The sequence below is a fragment of the Heloderma suspectum genome, chromosome 13 (genome assembly GCF_057233095.1).
Source record: "Heloderma suspectum isolate Gila_16-S chromosome 13, 16-S_ref, whole genome shotgun sequence".
Taxonomy (NCBI): Eukaryota; Metazoa; Chordata; class Lepidosauria; order Squamata; family Helodermatidae; genus Heloderma; species Heloderma suspectum.
In genome coordinates this window covers 781,700-809,434 of record NC_139470.1, presented here as the reverse complement: position 1 = coordinate 809,434, position 27,735 = coordinate 781,700, and the positions used below count along the sequence as shown (strand labels likewise).

At 46.2% G+C, this 27,735-nt stretch overlaps 1 protein-coding gene across 2 annotated transcripts in view; it reads right to left on the bottom strand.

The window, feature by feature from the left end:
- Positions 1-2,265: 2,265 nt before the first annotated feature.
- Positions 2,266-27,735, bottom strand: part of MN1 (MN1 proto-oncogene, transcriptional regulator) — a 44,203-nt gene continuing 18,733 nt past the window's right edge. The window contains exons 2-3 of one of the 2 annotated variants that reach the window (XR_014785820.1): positions 7,790-8,059; positions 2,266-5,543 (exon numbers count right to left, since the gene is read on the bottom strand). Coding sequence is in view for 1 of the 2 variants with exons in the window: in XM_084820513.1 (XP_084676639.1) it covers positions 7,875-8,059 (185 nt within the window). In the remaining variant the exon portion in view is untranslated. Of the gene's footprint in view, positions 8,060-27,735 lie in introns of both variants that reach the window. The other variant, XM_084820513.1, reaches the window with a different exon arrangement.

The window sequence follows — 27,735 nt, the reverse complement described above, 5'->3', positions numbered from 1 at the left end:
CACCTCATTACTTTGAATGAGTTCAAATCTCCAGGGCCAGATGAACTGCATCCTAGAGTCATAAAGGAACTGGCAGAAGAACTCTCAGAACCGCTGTCTATTCTCTTTGAGAAATCATGGAGGACGGGGGAAGCGCCAGATGACTGGAGGAGGGCTAACGTTGTCCCTATCTTCAAAAAGGGTAAAAAGGAGGAACCTGGGAACTACAGACCAGGCAGTCTGACATCAATCCCTGGGAAAATTCTGGAGCAGATCATAAAGCAATCCATCTGGAAGCACCTTGACAACAATGCTGTGATTACTCGAAGCCAACATGGATTTGTCAAAAACAAGTCCTGCCAGACAAATCTGATCGCATTTTTTGATCAAGTCACCTCCCTTGTGGACCGTGGGAATGCTGTAGACATCATATACCTCGACTTCAGCAAAGCTTTCGACAAAGTGCCCCATGATATCCTGATGAGCAAACTAGCTCAAAGTGGGCGAGATGAAACAACGATCCGGTGGATCCACAGTTGGCTACAGAATCGGGCTCAAAGAGTGCTGATCAATGGGACCTACTCAAACTGGGGAGAGGCAACGAGTGGGGTACCGCAGGGCTCAGTCCTGGGCCCAGTGCTCTTCAACATGTTTATGAATGACTTGGAGGAGGAGGTGCAGGGAATGCTGATCAAATTTGCAGATGACACAAAATTGGGTGGGATAGCTAATACTTTGGAAGACAGAAACAAAATTCAAAGTGATCTGGATAGACTGGAGCGCTGGGCAGAAAACAACAGAATGACATTTAATAGGGACAAATGCCAAGTTCTGCACCTAGGAAAAAGAAACCAAATGCACAGTTACAAGATGGGGGATACGTGGCTCAACCACACTACAAGCAAGAAGGATCTTGGAATTGTTGTCGATCACAAGCTGAATATGAGCCAACAATGTGATGTGGCTGTAAAAAAAGGCAAATGCTATTTTGGGCTGCATTCATAGAAGAATCGCTTCTAAATCCCGGGAAGTACTAGTATTCTATGATTCTGTGATTCTATGACTGAACACCGAGGTGCACGGAACGCTGTTACATTTCCCGCCGAGGGGGTACTTATTTATCTACTTGCAATTTCTTACTTTCGAACTGCTAGGTTGGCAGAAGCTGGGACTGAAGATGGGAGCTCACTCCGTCACGCAGCACTCGGGTCTCGAACTGCTGACCTTCCAGTCTGCAGTTCAGCGTCTTAACCACTAAGCCACCGCAGCCCCAATACTAAGACGCAAACAAAAAGTGTCACTCCCTTCCTCCCTAAAGTTTGTCAATGCAAATCAAATCAAACATCTTTATTACAGCAATCCGAAAGAGAACCCTCCCACCCCCACCCATGTATCGAAGGTTTTGCACTGAGCCAAACATAGCCTGAGGAAACATCAAAGTGCTGTGGATATTGAAACTAGAGCTCCTTTGGGATTAACTACAGAGCTCTTTTGCACAGCTGGTAGACCCCAACATGACTCAGATGCAAGGATGCCGGCTTTGAGCACCAGCACTGGGGGGGCTGCGCAGCAAAGACCACTCAGTGTGGCACACCCCACACTGAGCTACTGGAAGAGAACTAACATGACTGCATTGGAGGCAAAGGATTGACACCTCAGCTACCCAGCCCCCCCCCCCCCCCGGGCATAGTTTGCTTTGCTGAATGCGGTCATGTACTCAAAATGCACAGTTGCAGCTGCAAGAGACACCCTCAGAAAGACGTGTGATCCCAACCCCAGCAGCAGAAGCACAGAAGAGAAGACCCAGCCACCCTGGTATCACAGGGTGATGGCGCATGGTTTCTGTGCAAACCTCTCTCATGTGGAATGAACATGGCAGCAGGCAGCCCAAATAAGCAAACAGCAATGGCATCATAACTCTTGGAGGCCTACAGAAAGAAGTTAAAATTATTGAAAAATACCTTCCTTGATTAGCAGAGAGGGATGGCTGATTTAGAGGACAAGCAGGAAACATTTGGTCCCTGACAAGCACACTACGAAAGAGTGTTGACATGTCACAGCTGGGAGTGAAAAGCAGACTTCTCTGAGCCTTGAGAGACAGAGGGGAGTTGTGACCCCACTCAGCCCTTATGGATAACGGGGCCCATATCTAGTGCCTCGCCTGCCTTGCCCAGCCCCAGGTTTTCTCTTGGCAAAACTAGCCAACAAATGGAAAAGAGGATATGACAATAATCCTTCCCAAACACATGGGGGAAACCACAAAAATCCAGCCAAAAATGTACAATAGCCACCATTAACATCATATTTATTGTTATTTAGTTGCTCAGTAAAACATATACAGATATATACAATATGCATGAATACAGAAGACTGCACTTTACATATTTAAAAAAGAAAGAAAATAACACTCACTTTTCATGAGCTTTTGTCACAGTCTTCCAACCAAGCATCAAGAAATGAATTTAAACAAAAGACCCAGAAAGAGGGGGCGGGAAGGAAAGGGTAGATTACAGATTGCCCTCCACATTAATATCTTACATGTGCAATAACATTTGTCAGGCTGAGTTTCCTATGCAGTAGGGGTTTTGCCAGGGGTTGGGGAAGGGATTTATTTTCCAGGAATTAGATTCAATACATTAAACTAATAACACCCTTTTGTTTTAGAAATCTGTTTTTAAAGCTGCAATTGTTAGGGTGGGTGGTAGTGAACAAAGACAAAATTTAAAGTTGGGAATCCCCTGAAATCATTGGTTTTTTAAATCCTAGAATCTCTTTAAAATGGTTGGTCTGACATTTCTGGTTTATTTTAATTTTCTCCATCAGAGAAACAATTCTGCAGAGCAGTTCTGGACTGTGCCCCAAGTTAGTCCTTCCACTGAAGAGTGGTGAAATCTAGGAATTAAAGAAAATGAGATGCTGCAGCCAGCACGGAATCAGACTGATGTTAGAGCAAGTTAACTTAATTTGGATTATGTCTGTTGCAGCAGGAGTGGAGAGCCTGTGGCCTGCCAGATATTGTTGGATTGCAATTCCCATCATCCCTGACCACTGGCCATGATGGTGGAGCCAATGGGAGTTTGAATCCAACAACATCTGGAGGGGTGAGTGTTCAACACCCCCCTCCTCAGGTTAGAGGTTTTCCCCAAGGAACAGCCTGGCTGGGCCATGGGCTGCATAGCCCTGGAAAGGTCACGTCCCAGGCTGCGTTTCCACCAGCGATTTACTCTGATCTGGCTGCGCGGTGAGGTCTCTGTGTTTCCATGACGTCGTGGCCATTTAGCACCAGCCCTGCATTTTCTCACGGAAAAACCGCTTCTTCTGAGACTGGTCATAGTCTGACTTTTTCCAGCTTACTTCGGCTCTGCTACTGACCTGTTTCCACAACCGCACTGGGTACGGTATCATAGTCCTGTCCATGGGGCGTGTAGCCCGGCCTTTGTGGGTGTGTCACTCGTGATCTCAGTGACCCAACCCTTTCCCTCCCTGTTTTCCAGAAGTTCCATCGCTGTTTTGGAGCAGGATGCTGAGGGACCAACTTTTAAAACATCATTGAAAATAAGTGCTAGAACACTAGTGCGTATAATCCTGCTGTCGTGGGCAAGCAAGTACTCCCACTACAGCCTGAAAATCAGGTTTATCTCAGGTCGTTTCCCCAGAACTACACGTGGGGAGGATCCACGGCTAATATTCCTTTGTGCTGTTTGGACCAGGGAAGCGATGCCGCAAGCATCATAGTCTAGTTTTCATATTACACGCTAAGTTGCTATCTCATTATCACACTATTGCGCAGGTCTTCGATCAATATGCACACCCTCTATGTATCTTCCTATGACTCTATCACTCAATCGTGAAATAGCACTAACATGCATTTGTGCTATTGCACGATAGCACATTTTCCGGAACAAGCCCCCTTGACCTTAACAGGGGTCAGCAGGCACCCCTGGAGTAACGCGCTATCACGCGATAGTGCAAATGCATGTTAGTGCTATTTCGCGATTGAGCGATAGAGTCCTAGTAACATACTGATGTGGAGGGTATGCGTATTGATGGAAGACTTTCACAATAGCATGATAATGAGACAGCGACTTAGCTTGTGCCTGCTAATGCGGTAGCCTGCTATTTAGAGGGAAAGGGGAAAAAATGGGTGGAACTGAGCAGGCTGTTGGACTCGACGGTCTTATAGGCCCCTTCCAACCCTACTATTCTATGATTCTATGAATTGGGCATACGTCTGGGAAGACCACTCAGAAGAAACTCCCGTTGTGGTCAATGAGGCTTGTTCCCGAGATTGCCATTAAAGGAAGTGGAGGCTGGAGGAGAAAGCCTCTCTGATTGGTTCAGCAGCCCCTCTGATGACATTCACTTCCAATCCCCCCACCCCACCTGGAAGTATGTTTCTGTCAGCGAAGGGAGAGAGGGAGGGGGGACTCAGCAAGAGGAGGAGGAGGGAACACAGATGAGGTAATCAGACCCATCCCAGCCGCCACCCAGCCATCAAGAAAACAGTTCAGTTAATGCGCAGTGGAAACAGCGCAGAGTCCCAGGCTACAGCGATGATAAGCCGGGACTTTAAGCACTATGGAAACTGGAAAAGGAGCAGATGCGATGGGGGAAACGCTGCAACCAAGTTGCAAGCCAGGTGACACCGATAGCGTGGAAACACGCCCCCAGACTCTCCAAAACAGCCCGGGGAGGAGCACAAGGGACCGCCGTCCTCCCTCGCCAAGCGTGTGGGCAAGCAACTGAACACCCATTTGCGTCTGGTGTGAGGCTCCGCTGCAGGTTTCCCCATGACTTCCAGCCAAGTCAGCAGAAGCTCAACACACACAGTTTAGCACTCTGCAGAAGTGTTGCTTGCAAGGGGCAGGCGACCAAACAGGAAGCTGTCAGAAGGCAATTTGCCGAGATTTTCTAATGACTTTTTTTGTTTGCTATATAATAGATATTTCCCAGCAATTAAAGATTCCAGAGGAAAATATTTTTCCAATTGCCTGAATGAGGTTTTAATCTACTGGGTGGTTTTTAAAGTCCCCATTTTATTTATTTATTCATATATTTATGTTGTTATTTTTATTCTTCTAACACTTCAGTTTCATAGGTGTTCAGTGTTGGTTTTTCAAGGAAGCATAATTTCTTAAAAATAAAGGAAAATTGTGTGTGTGTGTGTGTGTGTGTGTATGTGTGTATATATATATATATATATATATTCATTCATTCATTCTTCTTCTTCTTCTTCTTCTACTATGACAGATGGAAATGGATCTAACGGTCTTCCAGCCTAGCACTGGCAGGAGCGCATCCACATGTTACCTGAGGTCTCAAGAAGGCAGGGGGGTCCCAACTCTACTCCCCAACATCCATCAACCAGAGACAGCAACAGCCATGCTCGGGGCCTCACTGATGCACACTGAAGTGGTTCCTCAGAGGAGAAAATCTGCCAGCCAGCGCCCACTTCACTGGGAAGAGATAATGTTTTGCAGTGGCTGAAGGTCAGGGCAAGATGCTGAAAAAACCGCCAAGCTGAGCCCTGTATCCACCTGTGGTAGACTCTGGCCAGCTTGGGGCTGCAAACCATGCAGGGAGAGAAAAAGCACAAGATCTAGTTTTAGCTACAAGAAACTAATTTCATAGAACTTTGAGCAGACTTTAAAGTTCCCTCATTTGAATTTCTTGGGTTTGAGAGGGAGAAAGCTGAGAGAAGTGCCCTGCCCTGTGCAGCATCGAAAGAGCCAACTTCCTGACAGCACGGGCTGCAATCAAGGCGTGTGGACTCTACTTTGCAGAGGGGCATCAGCTTCCTAGCTGAGAGGCAGCCTGCCTGAAAGCAGGAAGGAGACGAGGTGCCATCCCACTTCACCACCTGTGACCTCTGGAAGTGTTCTGGTGATAGGGTAAATCCCCAAGTGGGTCAAGTCACAGAAAAGGCCTGTGCCTGAAAAGCAACAGCCCAGATAGGTTTAAGCAAGCAGGCTCTTTTGGAGGGCTGCTGATCTTGAGGTCCACCACTGCTCAAGATCTTAGGGGTTGCCTTCACTGCGTATCTTCAGAGGACCAAGGAAATGCAGCCTGTCTCCATTTCCTCTGACAGTATCAAGAAGCCAACCAAGCCCTAAACATACACTATGGGACTGATTCAACAAAACATCATGCTTAGTCCTGCTCTTCTAGTCCAAAGCAGCACTAGCTTGCAAGGAGGGACAAAATGACTTCCCTTTTAGAGTAAGTGAGTGAGTCCATGTGTGAGAGAGATGGAGACACTGTCCTTGAAGTACATGGGTGGAAGCAGCAGGAACTGGAAAACAAGGAAGTACAGAGTATATGCCAGGCACCCAAATCATTGAAGCGGTTTCAAAAAACTCATTTGGCCTTTTAAACAAGTTTTTGGCATGGTGGTTTCTAAAACCTCAGACCACAGAGGGGTGTTTTCTAATTCTCTCTCTCCCTCTCTCTCACACATGCTCATTCACTCCCAAATGCGAGGCCCAGGAACGCTCATATTGTGAGAGTTGTAAGAAAACTGCTCACTAGTGCCAGCAACGTTTGAAGAGGCTGGGAGGGAAGCAACCCACTTGCAATCCCTTGTTATGATTTTCCATAGCAGTGATAGTTGGGGGTGGGGGTGTCCCATGTGCCGTCTTGGCCTTTCCTCTTCAAACTGGGCCCCATAGGGTGAAAGCCAAGGGTCAGAGGGCTTGTCCTAGATCTGCCTAAAGTCATTTTGACTTCCAGCCACCGCCACCCAGCATCTCAAAGCCTCTCTGTCCCATGCAACTAGTGCCTTCTGGAAGCACTGCCTTCACGCAGATGGAGAGCAGCACTGGCCCAGCTTCGGCAACACAGATGCGTCACGCCACAGGTTCAGCTCAGCCCTGCCCCGCCAGAATCTGCAGAATGTTGAATGCTCTCCTGCCTTTAGCTACTTCAGACCTAATCTAGAGTAGAACCTCTGTAGGACTTCTTCCAGAAAAAAAATCAGTTTCATTTTTTTTAACAATACAAGACTGTTAACAAAGCTATACTGGTCACAAAACCAGGAACACTATCAAGCTGAGACTGGCTCTGCCTCCCTTTCCTCCACCTCTCTCCTCCACCCACCCCTGCTCCCTCAGGTGGTAGCATTGCCAGGAAAAGAGTGGGGAGGAGGGAAGGACACTCCACTATCAAATGGGTCTTTGGCGAGATGGAAGAATTGGAACATTTAGAGTGAAGCTGCCATAGAGATGTGGTTCTGTGCCCTGCTTTGGCAAGAGGCTCCGCCTGCCCACCCTGCTGTTCAAGAAGAATAGGGGGCGAAGCTTTGTGATTGGGGAAAGAGCCAAACAGCAGGAACAGGCAGTGGGGAGGGAGGGGAGCAGCTTGCGTTCCCCCAACCCTCCCCACTTTCCCTCTCCGGAAAGACAAAGCACAGACTGAATCCTTGAGTGAGCATTAACGGTTTGGCTTGCGGGAGATGGCCGACAGCAGCTCACTGTCGCTGGGTGGTTTTAGGGCGGCAATTTCACTTCGAGGGGGCATTACTCCTGATGCTGTTCCTTGGGGTTTCCATTTCAATCAGTATGGAACAAAGGGGAAAATGTGCAGAAATGTGTTGATGACATGCACAGAGATGGAAAAGGCCTCAACTAGCAACATATGCCAAGATCTGAGTCGCAGGCACCAATCTTTTGAGTAGGCGCATTTTACAGAACATGGGCCAACTGCAGAAGGGACAGCAGTAGTAACATACCATGGTGGGAATTAAAAAAAAAAAAAGATGAGTTTATTTTAAATTACCCCTTTCCAGTCTCTATGCTGCTAAGCAGGTACCAACCTAGAAAAATAGTCCAACTAGCAGGAGCGGCCCGTTAAACATAAAAAGAAAAGAAAAAATAATTCCTTTTCCCCCTTCTTCATCTTCAAGTGAGGGCAGCCACAAAAGTTCCAAATCTGTTGGAGATGTCCGAGTGCAGGGATCTCCACGTCGGCACCGCAGTCCGGCCCTTTGCCTCGCCCATGTCATCTGTGCAGTGGACAGAAAGGCACTGCAAGTGGCTGCCCGTCTGTGCTGTGGCCGAGGTCTTGCTCGGGGGGAGGTCGTGGGCTGCAAAGGGTTGACAGAGAGTGCAGTCAGCTCAACGCAACAACAACAACAAACAGCAGCAGCAGCAGAAAGGGTTCTATGCATGGTTATGCTATGGCACCTGCTGGGCTCATGACAAGGACGTCGCAGATGGATGGGACAGTCTCCACAGCAGAAAGGAACAGAACAAGTAGGAGAAACAAAGGGCAGCAGGAGAACGGGATGGGGGGCATCAGTTCACAGGAGCTGTTTCACTGGGCCAAGGCAGGCATCATGTGATACCAAAGTGTTATAGAAGTTAATGATAGAAACAAAATAATTCGGAAGCTACATTTACACACCAAGGTTCTACTTAGCCTTTTGTCCCTAAAAGCAAGGAAATTTGCATCCCTTGCTCAGTATCTTTTATCCCTTTATTAAAGGTACTTACACACTTGACTATAATACCAATATCTTGAGGCAGCAAACCCTGCAGGCTACACTGTGATAAATGAACATTTCATGACCTGAAATTATGTAAGTGGCTGTGCTCCAGCAGCAGTCTCAAACCATGGTGGCTTCTAGCCAAGAGGAGCGGAAACATGGTGGTCTACCTGCCCCCTGCTCCACTCAACAGCCTAATCCACCCCCAACTTCGATAGACACCAGAAAGACCAAACTAGCTGGCACCTGAAGCACATGGTTGCTACAGAGCAAAGAAGCGACTCACACCCTAAGTAGCCTTTGAGAGCAAATGCAGGTTCTCCCCTCGCCCCCCGCTTTTCAAAAGAAGACGCGAAACCCAAGTGTCTTTGGGTTCTAAATCGTGAATGCCATCCCCCACAGGCTGTGCATTCACCACACCCAAAAATCAGAGTGCCACCTCCACGGAAGCCAAACCTTGAGCCAAGAAAATGGAGCTGTGCCACTCAGGCAAACTGTAAATTTCACTTACTTTGCAACACTGATTCTACATTTTTTTCTATTTTGCATAAGATATTCTTGCTTTCTAGTCTTGGGAGGGGCTTTGCCCATGGGAAGTCTTATTCAGCCACCACCCCAGGCAAAGCAAGATGTGCCCCGATGCAGATGGCCACTGCCAATCTGCATCTCTTCGCCGCCTCTCCTGGGAACATCTTGCTGAATCAGATACATGACATGATGTCATTGCGTTCAGCATTCCCCACTCCACCCCCACCCCAACACATACGCAGAGTAGCCAATTAAGTATTGTAGGGCTAGTGAAAGGCTGAACACAACAGCACCATGCAATCCGTCTGCTTCAACAGCATTCCCAGGAGAGAGGGAAGGGATGTGGATGGTGACAGCCATGCGTTAGGTAACATCAAGTTTGGCCTTCTGGCTTTTATGATTTCCACAAGGATTGTCCACACACTTTCAAGCATACAATTTCCAGACCTTAAGGGATAGAGACTTGATTTCTTCAAAAATAAAAGCTAAGGTTCTCAAGGAACAGTGATTTGGCTTTGCTACTCCAGAATCACAGCATAGGGACAGTGCCTGACTTTAGCCCCTGGAAACTGCCTTCCTTCACCAGAATGGGCTGGAATGGCTCTTCACCCCCCACACTACCACTGGACTTGAATGGCAAAGGGGCATGAGCTCAATGGAAGCTCTGCAGTTCTAGAACCCCCTGCTCCTACTAGAAATCCAGCAGAGATTCATTAGCACATCTGAGAAGCAGCGCAAGAGCTTTCTAAGTAGACACTGTTTCAGTGACAAAGTTAAGCAAACAGAAATGACTAAATTGTTATCTTTTTAAATGACACGCTAACTTGCTCTGTGCCTCACCGAGAGATCAGCTCAAATCAACAGAATATGTACAGCACAAGAAGGCATGGATAGTCTCCTTGTCCCAAGTGATCTGAAATCAGCTCTTCATTTTCTCCTTAGACTAGGCAAAGCTCCCCAGATTGCAGGACTGCCAGTGTGCCAAAGCAGACGACACCATCCAGGCTCAGATTTTAAGTGAATTAGTTTGGTGTGTATTTTAGCTCCTCAGCATGAGGGTTTCCCAGAGAACTGGAGGTCAAGGGCTCATGTCTCAAAATCTACTCCAAACGGTAGAATGTACTGCTCATCTTTATTTTAAATATTGACATCCAATATTCTAAATATTCTACCAGACCTAGACCTCTCTCCTCCTTGACAGAGCAGGTTATAAGCCAGGGTTCTAGAATCATTCACAAAACCTTCAGTTGGTGAACAAAACATTCCCCACATCTTCACCCAACACCAGGCATGGCAACTTCACATTTTGCTACAGAAGGTGTGCCACAGGATGATGACTCCAAGTTTGCGACAGCAGACTCCAAGCTGGTCCCACAACATGAACAGCCAGTTGCTGCTATTTTCACTGGGGGAATGCCCTGACATGATTCCCACCGATTGTGCTGCTCAGGTCAAAGGTTTGGCATCCCAACACACTCCTCCTTCCCAGGCTACAACATACTCCCCTCTGCCATTCATAAACAGAGCACGGATGGAGGGAAACTCTGTTGCTGTCATAGGATTTTGGACACCCCTCCCCCATTCCATTCCATCTATTTTAATGTGCTGAAGGGTTCTGTGGCAGCTGGAGGAGCAATGTAGTTGCAACTGGCTGAGGAGCTGTGATGTCGCAGAATGTTTGTGAACATTCTGACCTGCACAGATAATAAAGATTTCTGGAAGTATGATATTGTTGTCAGTCCAGCTTCTGTGAGAGAAATGGGAGGTCAACCTGGCTGGAGAAACCACTCACCCTAGTGTCAGGGCAAGAAACAGCAGTGTGGGCTGGGAAGGTGGATGAAAGGGGACTGGGAAGAAGCTCTAGGAGGACAGAAGGAAGCCATTGGCTATTGACAAGAAGGGGCTTTGGGGAGAGATGAGAATCATACAGGCCCCAAACAAACAAACACAAACTAGGATGCTTAGGCAAGGGGCTGAAAAGCAAAGAGCTAAGGAAACAATGGGTGGTGATGCTATGGGTCAAAGGGCAGCAGATGGCAAAGGAGAGCATGGGGCTGAGGGAAATCACTATAGTGGCCTGAGGACAGGAAGATCTCTGAGCTGTTGGGAGGGAGGGGACACTTTGGAAGGCAGTGGGCCAAAGAGGGCTGCCAGGCCCACTCCTCCAGAGGCTCTTGTCCCTTGAATAGTGGCACAGAAGGAAGCAGCCTGCCACTGGGCCATCCTCCATCACTGCAGCACCAGGATGGATACGGCACGCTAAGAAATTCTCCCTTCTGGGCCCACAGGGTTTTCAGTAAACCTGAAAAGCCTAAAGACGCAGCAAAGGCCCTAATGGTGGTGGTGGGTTCACAAGTTAAAGAGGGGACGCAAATCCATGCAGCCCAGAGGCAGCGGCACTGATTCAGCAGCCTTCAGGGCAGCCCTGTCAGGTGGCGGTGGAAACTGGGCAAGGTGCAACACAGAGCCTGGACCAGCCCAGGCCTTGCTTTGCTTCTCTCTGCAGGGCGACTGCCCACAAGAGCCGCTTCAGGCTCTCTCAGCCTTTCTGTGATGAGAGCACTAGCAGGCAAGGCAACGCATCGCTCAGAAATACTGTCTGCCTGCACAGAGGACATCTTGCACGTCACCACGTGCAGGGAGTGTTGAATTATGAGGCAAATGACAGCCTCACCGAAGGCAACAGGAGATGTGCCAGGAAGGCCAGAAGCTGGTTCTCTCTAGCTAAGAACACATGGCGAGCCATGCAGGAGGAGCAGCAGCACAGAGACAGAGGCACACACACAACCGAGGGGCAATCATCAGTCTGGTCAAGGTCTGGGGAGGCAGAGCCATCTGACACTGTCAATCTGATCTCATGGAAGGAGAGGACTCTAAGATGGCAACTTGCCTCAAGGCTCATCCCTTGCACCTCTTCAGAGGCTCTGACAAAGACCCAGCAGCCGCCCGCAGTCCTCGGCTGAGCCAGAGTCCCTCAATGACCAGCCGACCGTGAAACTCCCCGATTAAGGTTAAGGCTGAAGGCTCAAGCCCCATATTCCTGGATGCCTCGCCTTTGCTACATCCACCCATGTCCTTTCATGTAAGGGCCAAGCTCTCCCACGTGGGAGTGGCTTCCGGGTCTGCATCTCATTCTTAAAATTATCCCCTTAGGACAAGACCTTTTTTACCAAGCCTCCTCTGTGACAGCTTGACATATTGGTCTGGACACCTAACTGTGCATCTGTGTACAGCACAGAATACTCTGCTGCAGAGGGCAGAACACCAGTGCCGAGCTGCACACTTGCTTTCACATTGACAGGGCAATTTGTTCTCACAACAGCATTTGAAAAAAGAATAGGCAGGATCACATGTGAAGGGGTCATGGCTGATGGTGGACAAAAGAGATAGTGCACATCATGCACTCCTGCCACAGTCTTACACATCCCGATCCAGAAGGCCCGGGCTGTTTCTGCAGCCTCTTAACTGGAGGTGGGGACTTAGGGTCCTCTCTCCATACCACATCAGAAAGTGCATTCCTCTCTGCAAGGAGCTTCCCATAGGCTTCTGGCTTATTCCCTGGACAGTCATTCAAAGCTATTTCCATGTGGCATTTCTCCCTTTTACTGATCAGCTTCCAAGTGAAGAAAAGTCAAGGGATGTTTCCAGAAGGACAGCTCCTAGCACTACCCGTCAAAAGGCCTTGTGCAGCTATTCTGTCTTTTCCTCCTTAACAGATTTTTTTTCTGGTAAGAAAGAAAATGGTGGGAAAACATGAGAGGGTAACAAATGTAAGATGGGCACCCCATAAAATTCTGTCAATGAGACAGGGTGGTTGCACAATAAAAGCCTCATCTGGAAGCACCCAAGATACTGAATGGAGATGCCTTTGCTGTTGCTCAGATCAGCACTCGGGAGTCACGTGGCTCCTAACCAAGCATACAATTTAAAATCTAGATTTTCAACACACACCCATGGACTCAGCATGCCTTAAGCCCACAATGAGAGCCACATCTGAAGTAGGTGCATGTCATGGAGTCACTTGGCTTGCCTAGGAGCTGGATGTATTCCAAAGGCCAAGCAGGAGCAAATTATAAGCAAGCCAGTCTCTCTGTAAAAATCCTTTTTTTGTAGAAAGCAAAAAGGCTTTCTGTAGAAAAGTTGTGATGCATGGCAGAGCCCCTTCCCAACTCATCATTCAGCTATTAGCCATCACTCACCATGGAGGCAGGGAAGCCTGAACAGGATCTTCCCACTCCACCCCACCCACCCCCGCCCTGCCCCACAAAACACTTGCGTTGGGAAAGAAGTCCATTTATTCTTAATATTGTCTCTGTGCCCAGCCCTTCTGCATCAGCTCATCAGCCCTGGCAAGCGTCCTCTAATCTTCAAAGGCTCTTCCTTCATGGACAGGATGATTAATTGAGGTGCCTGGGATTCTAAAGAGAGCTTGTATCAGACCATGTTGCAAGGATGTTTGTTTTGCTTCTAGTGCTACAAGAGCTGGCAAAGGGCTTGTGATACTTGGCTTTTGCAAAGAAAACTAGATAGGAGCAGATAAGGGAACCTGCTGAGAACAGCGAAGCCGTTAAATTCTATTCCTGCTCAATCTTTCCAGTTTGAATTTCCATCCAGAGCGGAAGTATGGCTTAGGGGCAGCGGCAGGGCAAATAGTAAGTCTTTTACCACATGCACTGCCAGAGACTTGGTACAAGTGGAGAACGGACCAAGCATGGGTTGCAGCCCATAGGTGACCGTTATGTGAGGTGCTGGCTGGGAGTAGAAAGATGACAGACATGGTGTGATGAGGAAGAGCCTGTATAAAACTGGGTAGATTGGTAGAAGCAGGAGTAAGGGAGGGTCCTCTACATCTGTATTAGGAAAGACCACCCACAGCTGGCTTTGCCATTAAGGAAATTTAGGCAGCCACCTATTCTTGGAGCTGTGCACTAGAAAGGAGAATTTGTGCAAAATTTTCAAGGGACAAAAAGGTGGCTCAAGGGCACAGAGGTGCCTAGGCCAGCCTTTCCCAATCTGGTGTCCCCTCCAGGTGTTCATTTATTTTACTACAGACCATTTCCCATCTTCAAAATCCCAAACTGGTTCACAACATATTACAGAACAATACATTGTTAAAAGCATAGCGGCATTTAGATAAGTTAGTGGTTGGGAAAAACCAGGGTAAACTACTTGGGTTTTAGTTAGTTTTACTTCAACTCCCATCAGACCCAACCACCATGGCCAATGAACAGGAATTCTGGGAGTTGCCTGGAGGGCCCCATCTACACAGAGTTGGTTTCTGAAGCATTTTCTGGTTATATCCGGATTTTCATGAAAACGGTTTGATCCGTCAGTGGCACACAGAGCAAGAAAAGCAGAGTATACATTACCTAAAACCCCACTTTCACGGGTCAAATGGCCATACTTCAGGGCTGGGTGGGCAGAGTCCCGCAAGTAGAACTGAACATTATCAACAGCATAGGTGCTGCTCAGCGAATGAGTGTGCTTGGTCCCCACCCCTCCCCATCATCCCCTGCTAAGGAAGGGTAATGGAAGAGATTAATTATGCCCCTGTAATTTACCCTATAGCTTTCCCCTCACATCCATTTGTCTTCAGAAGAGACGCGCACTCCGCTTCTAGAATCCTTACATTGATATGAAGCTACACACAGCCATAGCACCAGAGACGTGTTATTGTGTTACTGAACGCTGTGCTCCCCACAGCCTTGGTCAATGTAATGGTGGAGAATGAGTTACTACCCACTACATGTGTGTAGACAACACCCCTTCTTGTTAGTCTCCTTTCTCCACAGAAATGACAGTCACTTAAGCACCAACTCAGGCAACCACTATTTACTGTCACTGTTCTTTTGTGCAAAATCACTTCCACTATTTCACCTTCCTTGTTCATCGCTATCGTGGTAATGCACAGTAACGCTAATGCAATATTACACTAATCAAACTTTCAGGGCTGTGAAGCTGCAATACTGCAAAATTACAAAGCCACAGTCCTACAAATATACAGGGCACAGCTATTCTATTCAACAGTTACTTCCAAGTGTTAATGTTTATGGGTTTTTTTCCTACACCCCTATTCTTTTCCCATTTTCAAAATGCCCGTTGAACCTGCACAGCGACTTTCCAATTGCTTCAGTAAACTAGCTCTCTTGAGGTTACCCAAATTCTTCCAGGTGCTTTGTGCATGCACAGAACTCTACTGAGATCAGGTTACATGCACATTCATCACTCCAAAATGGATCCCAAGTCAGTTCAGGTGTACCTCTCAGTGAGCGCTCTTTTGGTGTGCAATATCTGATGTCTCCTTTCAATATTGCTCCGAACACACTGAAGGGACTCAAGGGGAAAGATGGTTAAAAGGCTGCTGCACAGAAGGCACAGGAAGAGTCATCCTACTCCAACAGGGGAAGGGACTCCTCTCCACTTCATTCAGCGTCTGCACTCAGCAACCGAAAATACAGCGGAGCTGGTGGTGTTTCCCTGCAAGTGGGGACTGGAAGGAGAACTTCATTCTCCAAATTTTCAATGACAAGCAGTGGTTTGCTAACTTCTGAATGTCCGGGGGGTACCGTTTGAAACTGCAGAAGCTCTCTGGCTGGTACTGGAAAGGGAGACCACGAACATGCATAAGTCCATTTTAGTTGCTAAAAAAGTAGCCCTCTGTATAAGGTGGCTGGCAAACTGATGCATGTACAGGACAGATGCGCATCAGTTTGGAGTGAGAAGAACTACTGCTGCAGTGATTGCGGTGCAAGTCTGCCTTACCATGGAACATCTACTGCTCAGACACACAGTGAAGCTCGGGAACATTGCACAGGTATATACAGTACAGCGCTGTTTCACAATAATGTAGCACTGGTTTTTCAGTTTACTGCTATTGCATAGTTGCCTATTCGTGTGTAGGAGCTGCTGAGTTATTGAAAGCTTGTGTTATACTTGTAGCTCCAAAATGGCGCTGTAGAGGATTGAAATTGGCCAGCAGAGAAGTATCTCCTTTCAATAGAAATGGATCTTTTTTCCCCTTCCTCGCTTTCAGATCATGGAGGGGTTCGGAAAACCAGGATTCCCTTTGTGTGGCTGCTGTGGATGGTTGCCACGTGTTGACTGTGTCTCTGATCAGGCAGGGGAACGACTACATTAATAGGAAGCATTTCTGCTCCATCCTCCTTCAGGGAACCACAGACCATGCAAGACAGTTCGTAGACACTGAGGTGGCTGGAGTGGAAAAAACCATGATGCCTATGTGTTCTGGAACTCTGCTCTGTTTGAGACCATGGATGTTGGAGTCTTTGTTCCTTTGTTCTTTGTTCCTGGAAACCCTGAATGGCTCATGAAATGGCTCATGAAACCAAACAGAGGCCACGTGGACAGGTGGAGGGCGAACTTCAATTGTTGTCTTGGCAGAGCTTGCAATGTGGTGGAGTGCGCCTTTAAAAGACTGAAAAATCATTGGTGTTGCTTAACAGCAAGGCTTGAGACTGGGGAGGAAAATGCTGCCTATGTCATTCTACACAACATTTGTGAGACAAAGGGGCATGCAATTCAAGAGGACGTGGGTGGAGTGGGTCACATTGAGGTTGCCATCCTGGGAGTGGGGTTGGAGAATGAGAACAGGAGGCATACAGAGAAGGGTGAAAGCATGCGGGAGGCGATCACAGAGTTTCTGTGGTCTGCTTGTGGCCATTGTTAATCTGTATGGATGTTATTGGGGACTCAGACATGAAATAAATGGTGCAGTGGAATAAATAAAAGCTTTAGCCTTACTCAAATTGTTACTGATACAGTCTCCACAACCTAGCATAGTTTTTTTTTTTTGGGGGGGGGGATGATGAGGTGGGGAAGTTCCCATGGGTGGCTGTGGTGGGTTAGTTTTATACAGAGCGGCCCAGATCAGAGTGACTACTCCCGCAAACACGCTACTGCAAAATGGTGCTAAGTTAAAGGAAGCACGTGTCCAAAGCGAGCTACTGTACTCATTAAATGCTCCAGAAATGAAGACTGGTCACTCCCACAGCACTACTTGCGATGGCTGGCCTTCCTTGCAGAGACCATTCTACCCACACAACAAGAAACCAGGAGCTCTTCTGTGGCCCACAGACAATACGAGGGGCCAAATTAGATATGGTGTTTTATCACATGCTTGGGCCATGCAGAGCTGATTTTTCTTTTTGTTAACCAATAGCTAGATTGAGGAGCTCCAGGCACAAGTGGGAGTATGAGGTGGAGGGAAGGGAACTTTAACCCCTTGTCCCCTTGGGAGTCCTGATTGGAATTCCACCCCCTCCCACCCCCTTCTATCTGCAATGGGAGGAAAGCTCCAAGGCCAGTGTTTGGGAAGCAGCCACATGGACTGCACAGGTGACTTGTTCAAAAGAGGCCCCCAGCAAAAATCCTACTCAGTCACTCCAATTCAGGCCACTCAGCTACTGCCGTGCCAGAAATCAAAGTGGACTGCAATGCCCTGCAAAGCTTTTGACCACCCAAGAATATTCAGTTTTGGTTAATCCAAACCAGCTCCAATTTTCTGTTTAAGATATATTTCAGGAGAGACTAAAGGAGCAGCAATAAGCCATGTGTAAATATTCAATCCACCTCAAATAAAGTAAACTTCCACTTCCTTGACATTAAGAAGCAAAGCCTATCAAGGATTCCTAATGCCAGCAACTTCCACACACTCAACTGCTTCTTGCCCCAGCATTCCTCACCTACTGGAAATACCTACTTACCTACCAGCCAACAACCCACCGCTAGTGCCATCAGGTTAGTCACTGAGGTGCTCCAGCCTCTGGCAAAAGTGCGTTCCACAGGGGGAACTCTGGATGCCCTGACCTGAATGCTGCCTCTCTGCCCTATCTGGAAAAGGAGGAGGTTGCTGAAGAATGTCTGGGAGCAGCAGCACTGCCCCGAGGTTGGAATCAGACCACAGCAACCTCCCGAAGAGGAAGCGTTACCTCAACAGCCTCTCAGCTCTATTGTGGCTTCTTTCATCTGAAGGAGACAAGCTCCTGAAAAGCAATGTGCGGTCCAAAGGGCAAAGAACCAGCTTTCAAATCAAACACAGAAAGGCCCCCACCCACCCCAATACCAGTAGGGCAAGGGGCTGCATTCATGGGTGGTTCCCTTCATAAGCTGAGGGTGAAGCAAGGCAATCAGCTTGCCAGCCTGACTTGCTCAAAGCCAAGAGAGGTCAGAATGCTCAACTCAAAAAGCTCAACTTAAAAAGGCTGTGCGATGCATCCCTGTAGCTTTAGGATGCTGGACCAGCACCTGCTCCTTGATGTCATGTATCTCCTGCTATTTTAAGATGTTTTATATATCATTGTTCTTAGACTGATTTGTCTGTAATTGTATTTTGTTTATCATTTTTATATTTTGACTTTTATGAGCCATTTTAGGGGACCACTTGGTCAAAAAGTAGCATTAAAAACAGAATTTTAACCTAACCTACTCAAAACACAGCAGGAACCTCTGAACTGCACTATCTTGAGGGAATGTTTCCCTGAGATACTTCAGTCCCATGAATAAATGGTCAATTCTTGAAATAGAAGGATGTAAAGAGTGGGGATCCCCAAGGATCTATATTGGGACTAGTGCTTTTTAATTTATTCATAAATGATCCGGAGTTACGAGTAAGCAGAGAGGTGGCCACATTTCCTGATGACACCAAATTATTTAGGGTGGTTAAAACAAAAGGGGACACTGAAGAGTTCCAAAAGCATCTCTCCAAGCTGGGGAAACAGGCATCAAAACAACAACTGTGCTTCACTGTAAACAACTGTAAAGTGATGCATGTTGGGGCAAAAAACCGTAACTTTGCATAGATACTACACTCATGGGGTCTGAGCTAGTGGTGACTAACGAGGAAAAGGATCTAACATCGGCCCAGTGTGCAGCTGCTGTGAAAAAAACCAAATTTGTTTCATGTTGGGATCATTAGGAACAGTATTGAAAATAAAACTGCCAGTATAATAATCTATGGTGAGACTGTACTTGGAATACTGTGTACAGCTCTGGTCACTGCACCTCAAAAAGGATATTGTAGAGCTGGAAAAGATGCAGAAAAGGGCAACCAAAATGATCAAGGTGCTGGAGCAACTCCCCTACAAGTAAAGGTTACAATAACTGGGGCTTTTTAGCTTAGAAAAAAGGAAAATAAGGGGACACACACAACAGAGGTGTATAACATTACGCATGGTCTGGAGAAAATGGAGAGGGGGAAAATTGTTTCCCTCTCATAATACTAGAAACCAGGGTCATTCAATAAGCTGAATAGTGGGAGATTCAGGACAAATAAAATGAAGTACTTCTTCACATAGTGCAGAGTTAAACTTTGCAATTCACTACCACAAGATGTAGTGATGGAACCACTTTGGATGGTTTTAAAAGGGGATTAGACAATTAATGGAGGATAAGGCTATCAATGGCTGCTAGTCATAATGGCTATGTATTAGTTCCAGTTATCAGAGTAGTATGCCTGTCCGTACCAGTTGCTAGGGAACATAAGGAGGAAGATGCTATTCTTCCCACATCCTGCTTGCAGGCTTCCCATTGGGACATCTTGTTGCCCATCGTGCAAACAGAATGCTTGACTATATAGAAGTATTATATTGGCAGTTTTATTTGACCCAGCACAGCTCTTCTTATAAACTCTTCAATGCTCCATCATACCTCTAAATTATGATTAGGTAAAGATGCACTACACAGATTCCTTCAGGCAAAGCCAATTGATCCTATCAGCCTCTCATACCAAGAGGCAGGGAAATTATGGACTGGGACCTTGGAGGGAAAAAACCTGATGGGTTCATATGTTGGAAAATGCAGCTGTAGCACACAACCAGCTTCCTGGCAGTGACCTGGAAGAGCGCTGAACTAAGAGGAAAAGCCAATTTCCTCACACAACGTCCAAGAATCAGCACTTCACACTTATTGGAACATCAAGGCCAGGAACCTAATCGAAGCATGGGCTAGATTTGAACGATGCCAATTAACCTGTAAGGCAGCCCTACAGACTACATGCCCAGATCATACACCCCAAGAACCTGGAGTGGGGGAGAGAGCAACCATGAAAAGATGGGGAGAGAAGGAAAATGAAGGTCTATATGAATACTCTCCACTTTGAGTGGTACAGCGAGAGAATGCTTGGCCTCTAAAAGTAGTTAGCTTTTTAAAAGGATTTTCATTTTCTTACAAAAAGGAGCAGGTGGGCAGTGTGCTGCTTGTCAGAGATGTCAGTGGTGCTATTCAACAGGTGTCCGTGACACTCATGCAACCAGATTCCAAATGGCAATTGTAACAGCGTTAGATTCACTGGCTGGGAGAAGAAGTGCATTTCCCCTGCAACAAAATACTGCTGTATAATGCTGGGAAAATGCAATATAGTTGCAGCCAAGGCATTTCCTTGGAGAAGAATATCTGTACCCCTGCTACACAATACCAGCTGTGAATTTCCTGCACAAAAGCCTCTGGAAAAGCCATAAGAAGTAAATCAAGATGGATGGCTCAAGTGAGACCTTGCACTGTCCCATGGAAACCAAAGCCACATGGCTCCATAGCAAGCTTCACAGTCCCTGAGATAGCAAGGCTGGAAAAATTAAAACTACGTTAAAGTACAGGGTTGCTCCCACCTTGTTTCTCCTCTCCCAAACTGCCATTCAATACGAGGGGCAGACCAGTACTACTGTTCATCATTTATTTGGTATTTTATTTATTTACAATATTTATATACCACTCCACATTAAAGATTTTGGAGCAGTGAACAGTAAGATAAAAGAATAAAACCCCATAATTAAAACAGTTGAAACATTTTAAAAGAACAGATTCTGAACTTAATAAACCTCACTAATAAAATAAATTAATAAAATTGTGCATTTTCAAGATGCTTTATGAACTTTGCCATCACATCAACTCTTTGAGTACAGTAGTTATTATTCCAATTATAGACTGTGATTTGAGCCTGGAAGAGCAGGACTTGAGCCCAGGCCTCCCAATCTAAATCCCTCTAAACGAGCTGCACAAAGAAGGCTAAGGGAGCCTGTCTCAGGAACAATTGCTTATGCTTCTTGGGTACTGGTGCAAGAGAGACTTCTCCAGATCAATACAGCCACAATACTGTCTATAGGCAGCTCCTTGGGTGTTCCAACCCCAGTAAGGAGATGTGAAAAGACAGGCGGGCCTTGCTCCAGTTAAGCAACTGCACAAAGCAAGGGAACCCACCACAAGTCAAGGCCCACCATTTACACATGGCATACTCAGCAGCAGCTCACCCTCCTTGAATGAGCAGAGGCACTGGGAAGATTTAATTTGCTCCAGAAGAGAGCTTTGATTTCTGCAGAATCAAAGGCTGTGGCTGAAGCAGACCTGCCTGCCTGCCGCTCAGCCCCTGACATTTCCACTCCGTCTGTCGTTGGCACACATAAGACGCCCACGGCCAGGCAAACAGGCTGGGCAGGCGGGCGGGAGAAGGCAACCATGGCTCATTTTCCTCTAATCACCCCCATTCCACAGCAATAGCGTCTGGCTGGCGCAACTGGCTGAGGTCTATCTGTTAAGCACAAAGCCTGCAGCTGGAGGTGTCTATTTAAGTAATCCTGAAAGGCCTCGTCTTGCCCTTGCCCTTCCTAAGAGAGGAAGACACTGGGTTCTTCAGAGGGAAAGGATCTTGCTCAGAAAGGTTACATGGATTCGAGAAACTATAGGGTGGCACAGACACTTACAAAGTGACCACCAACCAGTCAAATCCTATTTATGAGGGCTGTTTTTAGATTTAATTCCACTTAAAACTGTGCAGTTATAACGCAGTGGCCTTAGAAAAATATGCAGATATGGCATTATACTCAACCGCCTTCAGCAATGTTTAAACCTTAAAGCCCTTGCCAGCCTTCTGTAGCCCTGAACTGGGGGGCTTCCTGTTAGGGTATGGAGATTGCATTGCAGGTCTAACTTGTTTACTTTTGTATAAATTACACAGCAGCCTTTCCATTCTTGCTGCTTCTCCTTATCCGCAAATGAATCAATTTCCTGTGGCCCCAAAGCACAGGCATTTCTCCAATTGCCAGGTAAGATAGCTCAGCAAAGTCACAACTATGCCCTATACCTAAAAGTTTCGCCCCTTCCCAGAAACTCACTCACTCACTCACTGTTGCCTGAGAAGTCCTTACCCCCTCTGCAGAGGTGGCTGCCAAAAATAGCTAAGACCAATGTGTTACACCAGGAAAAAAATAAGCAGTGGGGCCTCAAAGCTTTTGAGGGTGTCACTAAAGATCGAAGAGATGTTGCTTGCTTGGACTTTTCACAAAGGCCCTAAAAATACCAAGGGCCCATCTACCTCTGAGGCCGCTATGGCTTAAAAGCCATGAGGGACACATGACGTCATGGCCACTCTGCAGCTACCCCGGAGTTTACCTGTGGGTAAGCTGCATTTTTGCAGAGTACTTTTACGCCATTGTTTTTCTTTAATTCAGCTCCCTTGTGTTCAGCTGCTGTGTGCCCATCCCTCCGCTTTAAATTATGTATGACTGGGGTATTCCTAGGGATGTGTCTTTTACCTGGCCGTGCCCTCCGTAACCTAGGTAACTAGAGTCATTGGCCTGCCTTTCCAGCACTCTTTTGAGCCTTCAGAATCACCCTGTACTTCCATTTTACCAGTGGGACTAATTAGCCTCCATGATGATGTACTTCTCTGACGTTTGCATTACTTCGCTTCCCCGATGTCATGTGAAATCACTTCCCCCACATTGTGTAACGTCGTTTCTCTGATGCATAAGACCTTTATCGCAGTACTGATCAGGTGATGTCTTGGGATCAAGGAAGCCTGTCATTAAGAGCAGAAAGAAAGTGCCCAGAGAAGGAGAAAGGTAGGTGTGTGTGTGTGTGTGTGTATGCTATAACTCCATGACAGTTTGCTGGAATGGGGAGAAATGGGCCGGGAACTGCTCTCAGAGGGAACCTTCAGATGCTGCACCCAAGAATCAGGGATTTTGGCTTCTTCAGGCAAAAGTGGGCACATTGGGGAAAATAGGGTGGGAGGAATAACTCCGCAAATAGTTTACTGGAATGGGGTGAAATTTGGGTGGTAGGATGCTCTCATAGGTAGCCTTCAGCAACCGTACTGGAAAATTGGGGATTTTTGCTTCTTCATGCAACAGGGGGGGAGCCTGGATGGGGGCGGGAAACAAGCCTTTCTCATAACTGGAGCAGCCCCTGCCAGGTTGATAATGTTCCATCTACTCCCGTCACCAAACCCAGAAGTATGTTCCTTTCAAGTGCTGTGTGACCCGTGAAAACCAGAGTTTAAAGGTATGGTCCCTGATGGACCAAAGCCAATTCCATGAAAATCTGGATAATACTCCACCACGCTTCTCATTTTGTTGTCGTGAAGATCCCCTCACCCCCAGAGATGATTGTGCAAGAGGAATGTCTTGTTTTGAGAGTTACCAGCTGCCTAATGGGGTGGAAACAGGGTAAGACACTGAATGCCCCAAGGACCTGAACTGCGAACCACACTCACGAATTAGGTAAACAATGTGGAAAAGAATCTGAGAAGTGAAGTAGCAAGATTTGTATGATAACAAATGTATTGAGATAGTTAAGTTAAAAGTAAACTGTAAAGCACTTGGTCCAATACAGTAGGGAGAGCCTGAGAGAATGGATATGTCACCAAGCAGATCAGTGTCTGTGAGGAATCCTCAAGTGTCAACATCATCCTTGCAGTTCTGCAGGAGTTCTGTAGAAGTTCCAACATGATGGCACTAATCTTGGGCTAGGTTGCTCCTACTACAGAAAGGACAGAGGACACTGCATGACTTGTCAGTGTGACCTGGAAACAGAACCCTGTTCTGGGCTGTATGGGACTGGAAGGCAGGATTTGCTCTCAGTGGCTTCATGCCACCCATGCAGTTTCAAGAACAGTTGTAGCACAGCACAGGGCTGGAAAACATCCCACTGCATGCATACAAACAAACCCATCCCTTGGGCACGCTTCAGGTTGCTCTTTGGATCTCAGCCACAATATATACATCAAGGAAGACTTTTCTTTCAGCTCACTGACCAGGATGCCTTGTGTAACAAGCCAGCAGTATGAATCATGTCAAGTACTAGTTCCCCTCTACTCAGCACTGGTTAGGCCTCATCTGGAGTACTGTGTCCAGTTCTGGGCACCACACTTTAAGAAGGATGCAGACAAACTGGAGAGGGTTCAGAGGAGGGCAACCAAGATAATCAGGGGACTGGAAACAAAGCCCTATGAGGAGAGAATGAAAGAACTGGGATTGTTTAGCCTTGAGAAGAAGACCGAGGGGAGATAGGATAGCGCTCTTCAAGTCCTTGCAAGGTTGTCACAGAGAGGAAGGCCAGGATCTCTTCTCGATCATCCCAGAGTGCAGGACACGGAATCACGGGCTCAAGTGACAGGAAGCCAGATTCCGGCTGAACATCAGGAAAAACTTCCTGTTAGTGCAACACGACAATGGAACCGATTCCCGAGGGAGGTGGTGGGCTCTCCCACGCTGGAGGCGTTCAAGACGAGGCTGGACAGCCACCTGTCAGGGATGCTTTGACTTAGATTCCTGCAATGAGCAGGGGGTTGGACTCAATGGTCTTATAGGCCCCTTTCCACCCTACTATTCTATGATTCCATGATTCTATGAATTCTACTCAGGGAACAACAGGAGGGTTAAATATTGTCAGCTAGTACAGTGTTGGTTAGATATGTAAGCTATCTAGTTATGCAATAAATAAATTCAACTGAATAGCTATGGGATGGAGATATTGATCTGAAATCATTTTAAAGCTATTATTCACAGGCAAAAGAGGCAAAACACGTAGAAATAAAAATCCTGCATTCTTTATTACTGCTTGCATATGTAAAAGGGGCTTTTTCTTAGGTTATCTGGTTTAAAAAAGACCAGTTACCAATTAAGAAACAAGTTACTTGGTGTAGAAAAATGCATTTTGCTAGCTAGAAAACTACTTATGGATGTTCGTCCAACACGACGAAAGTTATGAAGCTGGAAACCAGCAGTTTCTAAGCTACTGTATATTGAACAGCACTCACTACTGGGTGTGAAGCCTATGACATGAAATTCTACATTAAATTACAGAAAGAGGGGGATATCAATTTGGCATAATTTCCTCAAACTGTATGTGTAATAAAAGAAGGGTGCCAACAATGACTGGAACATACCACATCACGCAAACAGATGAAGTGCTTCCTCACTTCTCCTTCGCTTCCTGTGCTTTCATCTTTTCCCTCCTCTGTTCCATTACTTCCCTCCCCTTTTTTCCTGTGTCTCTCTTACCCTTTCCTCCCTTTTCCATAAGAATCAAACTATAACAATATGCACCAAGTGAAAACAAAAAACAGCAAAGCATGGAGTTGGGAGGGGGGGCAGAGAAAAAATTGGTATAGTTAAACTTGTAAAAAACTCTGAAAAATCAGAAAGGCACTTTTAACAACAAAAATGAACAAATAACAAAAGATACCAAGGGAAGCATTTATTTATTCATTTATATCCCCATCCTTCCAGGGTGCTGCTGTTCTGTATGTTTGGGTAACTTTTGTTCATTAATTTTGGCAAGTGGCTCTTCTCTTGTCTGAGCAACTTCGTTTATTTTTCCACTGGAGCACAGTTGGGAACACCGTCCATAGACTATTGCCCATTAAGTGCATTTAAGCTTAACAACAAAGTGTTCAGTTCTACTGTGCATATATTTCAAGTTGCTGGAAACTGAACTTAATTTTTTTTTTAAATGGACAAAATGTGTTCCCAGCTGCATTTGAGGGCAGAATGGAGAACTCACATAACACAAGAAGATAGAAACATATTTCAGTAGCTGTGCTGGTTAAGAAACAATCAGGTTGCTTTGGTCTCTTTTTATTATTGTATCTAAGTTAAATATAAATTCCGGATTAATGACACGGTGCTGTAAGTGGTAAACGTGTGAGAGCTAGTAATGTCTTTTCCTGTAAATGGGAGCACAGAAAAATCTGTTTGAAGCAAAAAGATTGCACCAGTCTTATTTCCCCTGTGCAGGGCTGGGGTTTATTTATTAATGAAAACCTCAGTGACGTTAAAAATAAAGTTTAATTCCTCAGTGCCAGTGGTGCTTGAGTCCTGTCCATTTGTGGAGTCTAGATATTTTAAGTTAAACCTGCTCCCTTGTCTTACAAACACCAACAACAATGGAAGAATGGTCACTACTCACATTAGGGAACTGCTCCTTCCAAGCTTAAGAAAAAGGTGTCAAAGGGAAGAGATTGCCTTCATTTTCACATAGGCTAGCTAATGCCCCAAGACTGCACAAAGCCAGAGTCAACAGCACTGGCCTATTATGCTTAAGCACCAGAAAATACTAACATCCAGACTTAGGAGTGAGAACTTCCATGCAGACCCACTGCCAGAGTTTCCATAAAGAGGCATCAGCAGGACATGGACCTATGGCCCAACTGGAGTCCACCAGGAGAAGAGCCTTCAGTGTGGTGGCCCTTTTCTTTGGAATTCCCTGCCCCTGGAGGTCAGTCAGGTGCCAACACTGTTGCTTCCGGTACATCCTGAAATCAGTTCTGTTCCAGGAGGCATTCCTTAATCGCATTCTGTTTTTAATAATTTTAATACGGTCTTTTAATCTTTAATCTTTTTTATTATTGTACTTCTTGTGTTCACCACTCTGGAATCTATTTGGATGGGAAGCGGTATACAAATGTTGTAAATAAATAAATATCAGAACAGCCATGTCCTCCCAGACTCATCTTAAGCAAGTCAAACTCTCACAGCGGTCCCAGGTCGGTATCTGGGACATGAGACCTTCTTGAAATGGATAGATGGGTGTCATGTGGGAAGGTAAAGATTGTAAAGCACTCTTGCACAATAAAGTCTATATAAAGAGAGCTTTGGCTAATGGCCGGTATAGAAATGTGATTAAATAAATAAACTGATTTAGCCACCACCAGCATCGTGCAGTTGATGCTCATCTGCTAAACTGACCTTTGGGCCAAGCCTCCTTGCAGAAACAGTGTGTTAAAAACCTTCAGAGATGAGATCACTTTTTGTCTGGGAAATGTGACAGACTAAAACCCACCTCGCTGTTCCAGGGTCGGGCAAGTCTCACAGCAAAGGACTGACAAACAGAATAGTCTCCTTGTGATTTTTGGCCACTGTGGTGGGATTTGCAGATAATGCCAGTTTTGGGGCTTAAAAGCTCTAGAGTTCTGGTTAATTTATTCATTCACTATGGCAAATTCAAATAGCAGATTTTAAAGTAGGTGTGAAGCAGAGGTGGCCCCTGCAAAATGGGCCTGGTGTTTATGGCATTCTTACAAAACCATCAGTGAATGCATCTCATTCAACTCAGGCAAAGAACATAAAGGTTCAAACCAATCAAACTCTCAAACTAATCTAGTGAGACCAGCAGTTCTCAACTTGCCGAGTGGCTGTTCAGCAACATTTCTGCACACTACCTGAATGGTGCTTGCGATCAGCAGTCCATGGACCACAGTTTGAGAACCGTTGAGAACGCAGTCAAGAAAACGTTGTCTTCAGTATACACCTATAAAATCTCTCCTACACTGAGATCGCTGCCTTTATTTTAATCCTTTATTTCTGAAGGAAGACTCTGGAATTGAATAGCTTTAATTTGGTTGGTATGTATAAAAGATGCCAGCCTGCTGAAAATATCCACCAAAGAGGTGGCACACGCAAGTGCTTTGCGTTAACCAAATGATGGGCTGTTCCCTAAAATATGTTTGGCCAATT